Source organism: Corapipo altera, unplaced genomic scaffold, assembly GCF_003945725.1.
Source record: "Corapipo altera isolate COAL_440 unplaced genomic scaffold, ASM394572v1 47, whole genome shotgun sequence".
Taxonomy (NCBI): Eukaryota; Metazoa; Chordata; class Aves; order Passeriformes; family Pipridae; genus Corapipo; species Corapipo altera.
The window spans coordinates 5,818,458-5,830,635 of NW_020884897.1; the positions used below are offsets into that span (position 1 = coordinate 5,818,458).

Sequence of the window (12,178 nt, forward strand, 5' to 3'; positions counted from 1 at the left end):
ACTGCTTCACCCATTTTTCTCCCCATTAGTTGATAGCAGAAGTGGTTGTTAAGGCACTGGAAAAGTGGACTTTGCCCTGGTCTGTCTCTTAAAAACACTTAGTTCCTCTCTGGAAAGCACAAGTTAGTTAAATCACAAAGGGAAAAATCTTGCTATTTCTTTACCTGATGAAGGAGTTTTGTGAATAGCTGTGAGCTTTGTAAGTGTTACTGTGACTTTAAGGTGACATTAAAAACAGTTAAATTGTTTGCTCATGGCATTTCTTCAAAAAAAACTATTATAAGTAACTCCTTCCCCCTTTCCCTGTTCTTGGTTCCAGGGAATGCTAAAGAGAGGAGTGACTTGGCATAGTTTTAAGTCTAGATTGAAGCATGTTGAATAAGTTTGTCCCATGGGAGAATTAAAAAAAATGCAGCAGATGGCAGCAATGATGCATCAAACTTCCTATCCTTAGGAACAGTGTAGCTGCAGGCACTTTCAGGCTTCATGCATTGGATAAACTGGGGGTGGCAGGATAGTCTTCCTCTGTTCTTACTTTGCAATTTCGAAGCCGACTGTGCTGAGGAGGGCACGTATTTTCTAGCCAATTCAGCAGTATTCTTCTGTGGCCACAGTTAGTGGAGTATTAGTTGCCTTAAGGTGCACAACCAGAGGAAAAATAGCACTGAATTCAATGTACATCTGAAAGAACATTTGAAATAGAGTTTAAGGGTCTATCTTGTCTTACGCTCAGAATTCTGTGTTTTCAATATCTTTTAAGTAAGAGAGTAGAGTGGTGCTGTAGTTGTGCAGTCTACAGGCTCTGAAGAATGAGGTCCAAATTTGAAATAATAGCAGTGAATTTGTGAGAAGGTCTGAGTGATGTGAGATAATGTAAAGGCAAATAAGAACAACTCCATTTACAGCAGAAAAAGGTTGCTGGGTATTTTCAGCTTTTTTATTGTTTTTTTCTTTTTGAAGAAGCAGAACCACTTTTTTTAGCAACTAAAAAGACTTAAAGTAATAGAAATATTTCATTATGTAAATACATATGTCTAAAAATGCTTTAGTTGTCATAAGGTCGGAAGGAAGTCTGTTTATGTACATCAGTGAAAACTTATACTGGGGACAGACTTCTTTGGAAGAGGAGTAGCATTTAGTCAATAATTTTAAATATTTTTGAGGATTTTTTTAAAAGGATACACAAATTTTTTGGAGGTTAACTATAATTAATCCTACCACAGTACCATGAGGTGCCTAAATGATCTTGAGGCCCCCTCCAGTGCTATAAGTCACTGAGGGATTATGGTTTGGTTTTTTTTTTTCATGCAGATAACAAATTTAAAAAAAAAAAAAAGCCTTGGAACAGAATTAGCTTCTGATAACGTACAATGACTGCTCAATGGAATACATGAGGTCTTATCTATCTTTAGCCTGTTTTTCCTAAAGAAGTAATTGTGGTGTAGGTTCAGCTCTGGGGGAAGGGAGGAGATGGAGAAAATGGTCCGAAATGTGTTTGATTTAGACATGAGATTTAAACATGTGAAGCCAGAATGCTTTTATCCTTATATAGGAAGTGGGAGTTACATTAAATATGAAGGCAGGTAGTTTCTGGCACACATGGACGTTGTGAAAGATGTCATTTAAATATTTTAGTGATTTGGATGAACGGAACTCTCCAGGAAATCAAACAGTAGAAGTTCATAAGACTTGGTAATACATGTAAACAGACTGTAATCTCATTAGAATTATTTGACTTGAATGTTACAGTGCATATGATGAAATACTGAAACATTGCTCAGCAACTGGGATTTGGACTTTGAGTGGCAATGACATATGAAACCCCTGCATGGTTTTAAAGTGTGCTATTTTTGGCAGTTGGGTGTTGGCTTGTCTCCTCAGTAGCCATAGAAAGCTAGTTTAGTGTAAGAGGAAGGTGATTTGCAATGAGAAGACCCTCTGACACTACTTATTAAACATGGGCTGCTGCTTCAGTAAAGAATTGAGTAACAGCACGAATGAGGAGAAAACCAGCTTGTTACAAAAATCTGTGGAAGAGGAAGCACCAGAGTCAAGGATAAGTAAAACTTTATCTTCAATTTTTGGAACTGTGAAAAGCCAGGATCTGCATACAGTGGGAAGGACAGTTAACGGGGCGGCTGCGACAGTCGGCAGTGAATGCGTTTGTAGCGATGATTGCGCAGCGTCAAATTCTGAATCTGGCTTTTTGGGTAGAAGAGGGAAATATCCATCATATAAAAGCATGGGGAATACTCCCCATGAGAGCTCTAGGAGGACATATGACAGACCTTTTAGCTTCTTTAATTCCTTTAGTCACCTCTTGAAAGTCTCTGGTACATATGGAAATCTGCAGAAAAGTGAAGAAAAGAAAGACAGGGTTATTAAAAAAAGAGCACCTAAAAAATCTAATAACAATGGTCAGCACATGAACAATATAGAAAACATTAATAGTAATACTAATAACGAAAATGTAACTGTACAAGAACATTGCTTATTTGATCATATTTCAAATTCACATGTACCAGACATCCTGGACAAAGGGTTACAGAGTGGAATTTCCTTAAATAGAAATTTTCTAGAGGATTATGCAGTGACGTATGACCATTCAAGGCAAAATGAAACAACAGTAAACGATAAAGACAGCAAGAGTGACAGCCTACAGAAAGTTTCAAGTTCATATAGAGAGGTGCCTCCAACACTTTCCTATCTTGATGTAGACAACAGTCAAAATGTGAAAGACAGGGAGTTTTACAGTATTTGTGTTGTAGATGCCGAAGATCTGACAGGGGACGAAGAGGTGCCAGCTACTGTGCATGAAGAGAGTGCAGCAGACATAGATAACTCAGCTGTTACTGATGAAGGAATGTGCACCATGGCACGACCTCTAGACACTTGGAAGGAACTTCCAGTGCAGCGATTGGCACAAGTGGAAGCTAAGTTTAATTCACAGGAAGAACTGTTTGAATATAAAAAAGAGGATAGGCCAAACATGCAGAAAAAGGGCACAAGCGAATATTGTAGCATAGACATCCAATCTTTTGATAACTTACTGACTGACAGGTGTCAGGTGCATAAGTTAAATACTGACAATACAGTAACAGATGTCTTAAGAGCAAAAGTATCTGATGAAATCATCCCTGAGAATCAGCAAGAGGAGGTGTATTCCATAGGTAGTGCTGTCAGTTGGAATGAATCACTCCATACAGCTTGTAATTCTGTGAAGGCTGTGGATGCTGCTGAAAAGGACCACTACAGCCCTAACTCAGAAAAGGTGAAACACAGTGATTGTATTTCCAGTGTCTTATTAGACACTGGATTATGTAATTCAGGAAAAACTGAGGGAAGTAATCATTCTGATATTGTACCACTTGGTTTAAGTGGGCGTCCCTCAAGTGTTGTAGAGCAAACAAATACTAAACAGATGGTAGAGAACATGAGGGGTAACTTTAAATTATCATTAGAGTTATGTGAAATGGACAATGTAGAAAAACTTGCTGAAAAAGTCTGCCTTCTAGAGCCAGAAAGTGAAGTAAACTCAAATGTGGAAAAGAAAACACTTGAAAGAACTCATGGTGACAGCCAAATGTTTGCACCAGACTGTAGTGAACATCACAACAGTTTTGAAGAGTCCTTGAAAGATGGAGAGAAATGCACAGGTACAATTTTGCATAGCTGTGAAGCTTTGAATACGACTGAAATGCACAAAACCTTGGAGGAAAGTTCTGATTTTCAAACTCAAATTAAGGGCTGCACTGAAATCAAGACATCAGCTGAAGCTGCAGACCATGGTGGCACAGAGGAAGGTGTCTGTGAGCGTGTCACTGGTGACTTGACTGAGGAAGCTGGTAACTTGAGCAGAAGTAGCCCGTGGGTAAGTGCTGGCACTTTGACATCTCATGAACAACATAACCCACGCACAGATGACATGTTCCTAAAGGAAAACAGCCTAGAATGTCAGGTTTCACAAGAGTCACCAGGGAGTAAAGGTAAAGTATGCAAATATTCAAATTCAGATAACAGTGTGCCTGTGGAATGTGAGGATATGAATAAAATAGACATGAACTGTAGACGAGATGAACAGGATGCATGTTTCTTCCACGCAGTAGAAAATCAATTGAGTGCAGGGACAGAGTCAGCCAAAATAGCTGAGGATGTAGTAGAATCTGTAAAACAGACAAAATTTGAAGTTCACTTAAATGAGTCCATTGATAACAATGCAGAAATTATAAAACCAAATTTGAATGCTGACGTTGTTGATTGTGATAAAGGCATCTTCAACTGCAATGGAGGCTTGGCTCATAGTCAGAACGTTCCCTCTGACTCCACTGAACCTGCAACCATGGACAGTTGTATGTACAAGAGCATAAAATTAAAAGATGACACTAAAAATCTGGAAGATACCAATCATCTCTTACATAAAGCCCATAATTGTTTACCATCATTGGGTCAAAATGCATGTTCTCATGTGCATGACAAACCAGTGGAAGAGCCTGAGTTACGTCACTGTGCCAGTCCAGAGCCAGAGGTCGGGAACACCGCAGTTTCTGTTGTGTCTTTTACTGAAGAAAGATCAGAAACTCTCGAAAAAAGTATGTGTGATGTAAATGAATGTAATCTTCAGGATGGTGAAGTAAAACAGTGTGTCAGTACCCACTCAAAGCAGCAGAACCTCACTGGTTTTAGTATATCAACTGGGAATATAGAACCTTTTACCAGCGGGAATTTGAAGCTGTTAGAAGCCAAGACTACTGAATTGAAAACCAGCAGTTACACATTAAATCGTCAAACAAATGACTTGACCACAACCTGGGAACAGATGCAGCCAGATCACAAGATTTTCTCGAACAAAGAGCTTGGAGTTTGTATTGACCCAAAGCAGGTAGACAAATACGCTGCTACTCCTTCCTATGAAATACAGAGTGCCACTCCTCTTGCCGCAGGATTTCAGCAAGGCAGTGAGCAGTGCGTGTTAGATCTGATGGAAGATGGACCCAGTGGCCAAGAGCAGCACTCCTATGAACTGGACAGACAAAATCCCCATGTTGGAATGTGGCCACATCTCATCAGTCTTCAGACTGGCAATGATGATTGGACAAATCAGCTGTTTTCTGACACGGTTCCTGCTGGTAATGGTGAATATCTGGTGGGCTTTTTATGGAATAATGCAGTTTCTAATGATACCATGAAGAATGACAGACTTTGTATAGTTAGTGAAAACTTCCAGAATGAACCTGAAGATTTAACAGGTGCTTCATACGCAGTGGAAAGATACCCATATCAACTGCTAGCACCAGAAAATGCTGGTACTTGGGGATGGCAAAATAAAGACGAATTTGTAAGTATTCTGCAGAAGTGATTTGATGTTAAAGCTTAAAGCTGAAGCTAGAAGTTTGACTAAGCCAAGTCAAACTGTGGTTTCTTTAGTTAAACAGATCATGTTATTTTGTCCTGAAGCTGACTGTTCCCTTTCCTTTTCAAAACCAAATGCTGTACAGAATACAGAAGTTCAAAATATTGCTGAATATTAATATATTTTTTTCTTTTTGTTTCTGTGTACTTTGTGTGAAAGTTTAAACGTTGGGCAAAGTGACTTGATTGCAGATTCTCAGTTCCAGATGAACTCGAGATAAACACTTCAGTGTGGGAAAGGAAGCTTTCTGCAGACTGTTAGTAGTACTCTTTACCTTAGTATAGGAAGAAATGTTTGTGGATTTCCTGAAGTTCTTGTTTGGTAGCAACTAGGAAATATTTGCTCACTTCTGGAGGTGATCTTCTGAAGTGTTGGAGAAAGGAGTGGCTCCAGGAGAAGTGAGGGGAATGAGCTGGGCTGGATCTTGGAAAGCTGGGATAGGAAACAAATGAAGCCGTCGGGACAAAGTCCTGAGTAACGAGCCTCTGGGGGCCCTGCTTGAGCAGGGAGGTTGGACTGGATGACCTCCAGTGGTCCTCTCTAACCTTACTCACCCTGTGAAAGCCAACCTGCAGCAGCTGCTGCTCCTTTTCCTTCCCTGCTGAGCAGAGGCAGTGCTGGATATTGTTCCCCTCACTGACTGTGTTGGAGCAGTTGCTCTGACCTTGCCCAGCAGTTGCAGTGTGGGCAGTGGGTTGAACTTGGGGCTGTTTGCTGTCTCCTGGGGGAACTTTGTATATTAAAAGTGGAACTGATGGAACTTGCTGTCATCTCTGAATAGTTACTATTCAGGTAGTTATGTCAAATACTTCCACTTTTTATAAGTCTGTCACTCAATAGATGTGTTTAAGTTGAGATTTTTTAGATCTTTTTGCTTTCTGGATATATTCTACACACTGTGATAATAACTATCTGAGTGCATGTGTTTAAGAAGATTTAAAGCTTCAGGGAGTTTTGGAGTGCCTGTCTTAAATGCTGCAATGTGCCTAGAATTCATAAATTCACAAAACAAATTTTCAATGAGCTTTTTTAGTGTGTCTTAATATGATCCTCTTTCCCAGTATAATTATATTAAAACATTCCAAGTATATTCTTTGTATGGAATAATTTAATGCATTTTGCTCAAACATTAGCAACACAAGAGAAAACTTTCTCATGTAACTATCGAAAAAGTATTGTAGATGCTTGCACTGCAGAGAGCAATCTCTCTGAAGCACAGATATAATCATTTATGTGATGGTTGTATATAACCATATATAATCATTAAATGTGTGCATTTCCAATCCAGGTTAAAGGAGATTGTCTTGATGATTTAACTGGATCTGATAATTCAACCCTTCTGTCCTAATGGACTGTTCCTCCTCTTGAAGTAATGACAGAAGTTGTCATGCACATCTGATTGCTTTCAATTTTCCATAATGCTCCATCAAAAATGTTACATATTTATATAAGTTCAGAAAAAAAAACCCTTCTATGTTGGTATTTTCTTGATTATTTTTTTCTTTAATGTTATTTTGCAGAAACAGATACAATACCTATATAGTCAACATCAGGTAGACATGTATATTAGAGAACTGCCTGAAGTCTAGGTCAAGTATGGGTTTGAAATGTTTGTTGTTGTTTGCTGTGCTTGGCTAACCTTTTCTGATGATTCTTAATCAGGGAAATGAATTCCATGCAGCACAATTCAATTGGTTTTGTACCTGAAATGATTATGGGAATTCAGTTAATATATTCAGATGTGAAAAAACTTGACAGTACAGTCTTGAGTTGCATGTCTAATACTGTTATTTGAAACTGTACAGATGCATGCTGTGCATCCACAAAGTGCATAATCAATTTCTTTTTGTAGGAGTCAACCAAGGTTTCCGAGTTAAACCCTAATGCAAAGGTGTGGGGAAATCATATGTTACACTTGGAAGCAAGTGGTGCCACTGATGGTAGTGTGAGCAAAACGTGGGAAGAAATACCTGACCAGCCTCCAGATTCTTGTAAAGAAGGTATGAACAACATTTTCTATCTAGCTCAAACAAAAGTTAAAATTCAGTGCAGAATTTTCTCAATTTTAATTTTCTGTTAAAAAAAATAAAACAAACACGTAAGCAACTTTATTTCAGATTTAGTTGTAACTGTGAAGTCACAGTGATTAGAAAGAATGCTTTTTGAGTGTTTGTCATCCGTGCTGCAGGACTGGATGCCAACGGTGATGGCGACAAAAAGCATCAGAATGCAGTGCTGACAGAGCTGCCAGAGCCGTCACCAGCTGTTTCGGTGTCAGACCAGACAGATATGAACCCTTTGGCTCTCGATCATTCTGAGTATGAGTCTATGCATGAAACCACCCAGACAGGTAAGAGAAAGCTAGTATTTGCTTGGGCTTAGTTTAAAAAAAGCAAAAACAAACATGTATTTTGAGTTGAACAGTGAGCATCTAAAAAACCCCCAAAAGCCTCCCCAAACCACGCCACTTTTGTTGCTCAAGATTTGCATGCTGTAAACAGACCCTAGAAAATCCTGTCTCTTCTGCAATCACACTTAGACATGTTTGGAGACCGGTCTCATCCTGGTATAAGTCTTACGAGGTGCTGCACAAATGTTCTGGATTTAACTGAGTATTTTCTGGAATGTGATTCTGAATGAAAATCCCTAGTGTAGACATTTACATTTGGATATCTACCTCTTTAAGCTGCACGTTTCTCGTTGGGTCAGGTGGTGAGGTGGGATTCACATAGCGTTTGTGTCTCAAGTAGTAATGTTAATGTGTGGAAAGACCAGTCTTGTACTTGAAATGCTAAAATAGGCAACATTTTAGTCTAACTTCATTGCATTCTTATTTAATGAACTTTCAGGGGGTTTTTTCAGTGCAACTGGTAGTAGCTGTAGTCTATACCAGATGGTATGTTTTAAGAAGTTTCTGGAAAGTAGTGTAGAGATTCAGCGTGCTTATATTTCACTGAAAGGGACAGAAGGTCTGCAAGATGCATGTGGGATTACTACTTGAACTGAGGGATGGGAAGGAGAGGAAAATGTGCTGGGTGTTTCTTGAGATTCACGGGAGGTCTGTTCCTTGTTCATTGTGCTTAGCTGATTTTATAACATGCACTTAAAATTACCAGTATAGCATCCATAATAGCTGGAAATCAAAACAAGTAAAATCAGACATGGTCGTGGGATCATCCTTGCTTATGCTGAAAAACTGAAAGTTCTCTTTGACTCTTCTACTTAAGGGTACTATTGGGGAATATTAAGTAATAACTAGATGGCAAGTAGAAAGTTGTATTAAAGGTGCCTCACAGTCTAGAAGGGAATGGTGCTCTTCAGATTAGTGTTAAAAGTTGTCAGTGTGTCCTTTATGTGCCCAAAATAGTTAACTTTTAACAAGAGTCAGATAGTGTTGTAAGCAGCTGAACAGCGCATTGGATCTGTTCCACCTGGTGAATAGTGAGTGACACAGGTGGTCCCAAGTCTGAAATCTGATTTTTAATTTAATAATTATTTTTTAAAATGCATATAATTTTGGTCCTTGCTGGCTTTTGGACAAGAAAGAAAGGGGATATGGGGAAGGAAAATAGAACATAAGTGTATTTCTCAGGTGTTGACCTTATCTTGTTCAGAGTAGAACATGTGAAGGACAGCGTGGTGGGAGGAAATTAGAAGTTGCTTTAGGAAGAAGAATGGTTAAGGAAAGCTGAAGAAAAGGATGAAAGTTACTGAAGGGAAGGGTATAGAGGACATTAGTATATTGGGTCTAAATAAAATGAACATTAAATCAATGTTTTCCATGTGATGATAATTTTGAAACTCCGAAGTATAAGAAAAAAATTAATTTTGCCTTCTTAACCAAAAGATTGTCAATTACACATGTGTTGCTAGTAGATTGTATATCTGTTGATGTTTTATAACCTCATTTTTGGAACTCTTTTCTGAGTTAGTGTATCGCTGATTTTGAGTGAGGCCTGAAGTATGGAGTGCCTTCATTACGTTGCTCTCTTGCTGCATTAGTCAGGGTTTAGTCAGCTAGAAAGAGGTTAGTTTCCTGAGAACGGGGGACAGGTCTACAAGCTAAATCAGTTCAGTATTTACTTTGAGATGGGCTTGTAGCTGTTCTTCTAAAATGCTTCAGATTTTCATGTATTTGGAGAACAGAGGTTAATAAGTGAAGTCAGACAGGTTTTCTCTTTTCTGTCTTAAATAAAAAGTGTTCCCATGCAGTTTTGGTGGTCGGTGAACTAATACATAATGAACATCTGTTGAATCTGAAAATTTGTTATTAGTTATATAGTGACTAATAGACATGACGGTTTGATTAAAATATCTGTTGTGTAATACAACAGAACTACATTTTAATCCGAAGTATTTTAATTACTAGGTGGAAATGAACAGTTGCAGCCAGAAGGTCAGGAAGATTTACGAGAATTACTGAAAAAGACACTGGAATTCTGTTTATCTAGGTATGTATATACGTAAATGTAGCAAACTGGAGGATAACCAACAAGACCTAGTACCTAACTTGGGATGTGTGTTAATATATTTTTCATCTGTCACTTTAGTTTGAAGTGGGAAGGATGAGAATTTGGGGAAATTAACATGCTAATTTCAGAGTATCTATTGATATACCTCTTAAAGCTTACATGAAACTTAAACATGAAACCTACAGCATAAACTAGCAAATATGTTGATTTGAAGTGAGAGTAGCTATGAGCAATTACAGATCAGATGAATTTTTATGACCTTTACTGGGGTTTTTTGTTTTTGTTTTTTTTTTCAAATTAAAGCTGAGAAACTTAAGCTTTATTTAAGCCAATGATTTTAATTAGTTAGTGAAAATGCTGAAGGAATCTGCCCTCTACTATGTGATGAGTTTTTGTTTCAAGTTGTATCTGTGACACTTGTCCATTTTTATTTTTTTTTCTCCCAACAGGGAAAATCTTGCCAGTGACATGTACCTTATATCACAGATGGACAGTGATCAGTATGTGCCAATAATGACAGTAGCAAACCTTGATCATGTCAAGAAACTCAGTACTGATATGGATTTGATTGTTGAAGTGCTGAGATGTAAGTAAAAGCTCCTCCATTTCAGAAAGCATTTTGGTTATTGCCATAGGACTATTAATCTGAATTTTCAATCTTTCTTTTTTAATGTATTGCAATAATAGGCCGTTATTTTTCTGTAAAGCATTACACAGCCCAAACAGCTTCCAGTTTAGACCATCACAGTTATAGAACTGTATTTTTATCAAAGCTACTTCATATTGCAGGTATTGGATAATGATCTGTGCAAATAAGAATAATGTGAGTTTAAATTGTGGGATATGGTGGGACAACTCACGTAATTGGAGGATCACAACGAATGTCTCAAAGCTGTTTTGTAAAGATAGGTGGGGAAGAAGAGATGGAGAAGTCACTCTCTTTTAAGCAGAATCTTGAATGTATAGAAGTCAACTACATCAACTGGAAGCTCTGTGCAATACCCCTGGGTCAAGATCAGAGGGGTTATCTCCAAGGGAGATCTTACAATACCTCCAAACCAAGACAATAAGATGAACAAAGCAATATTTGGGTCACTTAAGCAAGTTTTGGATCAGCCAAACCTGGTTCTTACAGGTGACTTCAACTTCTCAGACATTTGTGGGAAGAACGATACAGCAGCTCATGTCATCCATCAAATTTCTGGAATGTGTAGAGAATTGTTTTCCCATACAAGTGTTAGATGTGCCGACCAGGAATGAGGCACTGCTGGACTTGCTACTCAGAAACCAAGAGAACCTGCTTTGTCATATCTCAGTGATAGCCTTGGCTGTAGCAATCACAGCACTCTGGGGTTTGGGGTCATGCTGACCACACTGAGGGTTGGCACTCAGGTTTTAGATTTTAGAGAAGCAAACTTCAGCTTGCTCAGAGCACAGTTAGGAGAGGGATTCTGTGGAAAGCTTCCATGGAGGATAAAGGAGCTGATGAGTGCTGGGAGTTCTCTCCTGGAAGCACAAAAACATTTCATTTTCTTTAAAGGTAAGGAAAGTAGGTGGATCAAGAGACCCCCTTGACTTAACTCTGTGCTTCTAAGTCTGCTCAAAACCAAGAGAGAGGCATGCCAGAGACAGAGGAGTGGATGAATACCTGTTGAGAGCTACAAGGGCATTGCCAGGGCGCACAGAGATGCAGTTAGAGAAGCAAAAGCTCAACTCAAATTGAATTTGGCCAGAGATGTCAAAAACTACAGGAAAGGGTTCTTCAGGTATGTAAACAGTGAACAGAAACAGAAGGAAAATATTGACCCTGTGTTAAACAGGAGAGGTGAACTGGTCACCAATGACACTGAAAAGACAGATTCTTAACATTTTCTTCACCTCTGCTTTTACCAGCACTGATGGGCCCCAGACCTTGGGAACAGGTTGACCCAGGTTGATGCACTGTCTGTGAAGGAAGAGTTGATGTGTAAATGATTTCAGGGGCTCGACCCCTACAAATTGATGACCCTGACAAATATCCGTCCGTAGGTGTTAAGAAAGTTGGCTGACATCATTGTGAGACCACTTTCCATAATTTCTGAGACACTGTGGAGATTAAGGGATGTCCCAGAAGAGTGGAAGGCTTATGTTACCCCCATCTATTAGAAGGGCTTTAAGGAGGACCCAGGAAATTACATACCTGACAGTCTTACTTCATTTCCTAGGAAAGTTATGAAACAAATCCTCTTGGGGACTATCACAGATCAAATGAAGCACCTGGTTGTAAAAAATCAGCATGGGTTCACCAAGGGCAAAT

At 38.8% G+C, this 12,178-nt stretch overlaps 2 protein-coding genes across 7 annotated transcripts in view; both read left to right on the forward strand.

The window, feature by feature from the left end:
• LARP4B (La ribonucleoprotein domain family member 4B) overlaps positions 1–12,178 on the forward strand; it is a 58,109-nt gene that overhangs the window by 24,140 nt on the left and 21,791 nt on the right. For 3 of the 6 annotated variants that reach the window (XM_027648416.1, XM_027648418.1, XM_027648417.1), the window contains exons 3-6: positions 7,263–7,410; positions 7,599–7,760; positions 9,780–9,861; positions 10,332–10,468. In XM_027648416.1, coding sequence (XP_027504217.1) covers positions 7,263–7,410; positions 7,599–7,760; positions 9,780–9,861; positions 10,332–10,468 — 529 coding nt within the window. Of the gene's footprint in view, positions 1–3,133; positions 3,872–7,262; positions 7,411–7,598; positions 7,761–9,779; positions 9,862–10,331; positions 10,469–12,178 lie in introns of those variants that run through there. The other 3 variants (XM_027648415.1, XM_027648412.1, XM_027648414.1) reach the window with 3 other exon arrangements.
• Positions 3,881–5,945, forward strand: LOC113949607. Its single transcript, XM_027648419.1, has 2 exons — positions 3,881–5,335; positions 5,695–5,945. Exons 1-2 carry the CDS (start codon positions 3,926–3,928, stop codon positions 5,740–5,742), a joined length of 1,458 nt encoding a protein of 485 aa, XP_027504220.1. The 5' UTR covers positions 3,881–3,925; the 3' UTR covers positions 5,743–5,945.

What these genes read in the sequence shown, in the direction of transcription:
- LOC113949607 (XM_027648419.1), top strand. Translation starts at nt 3,926, where the DNA reads ATGTTCCTAAAGGAAAACAGCCTAGAATGTCAGGTTTCACAAGAGTCA. An exon ending in GGCAAAATAAAGACGAATTT is followed by an intron (nt 5,336 to 5,694) that starts GTAAGTATTCTG and finishes ACCTTAGTATAG; the next exon opens with GAAGAAATGTTTGTGGATTT.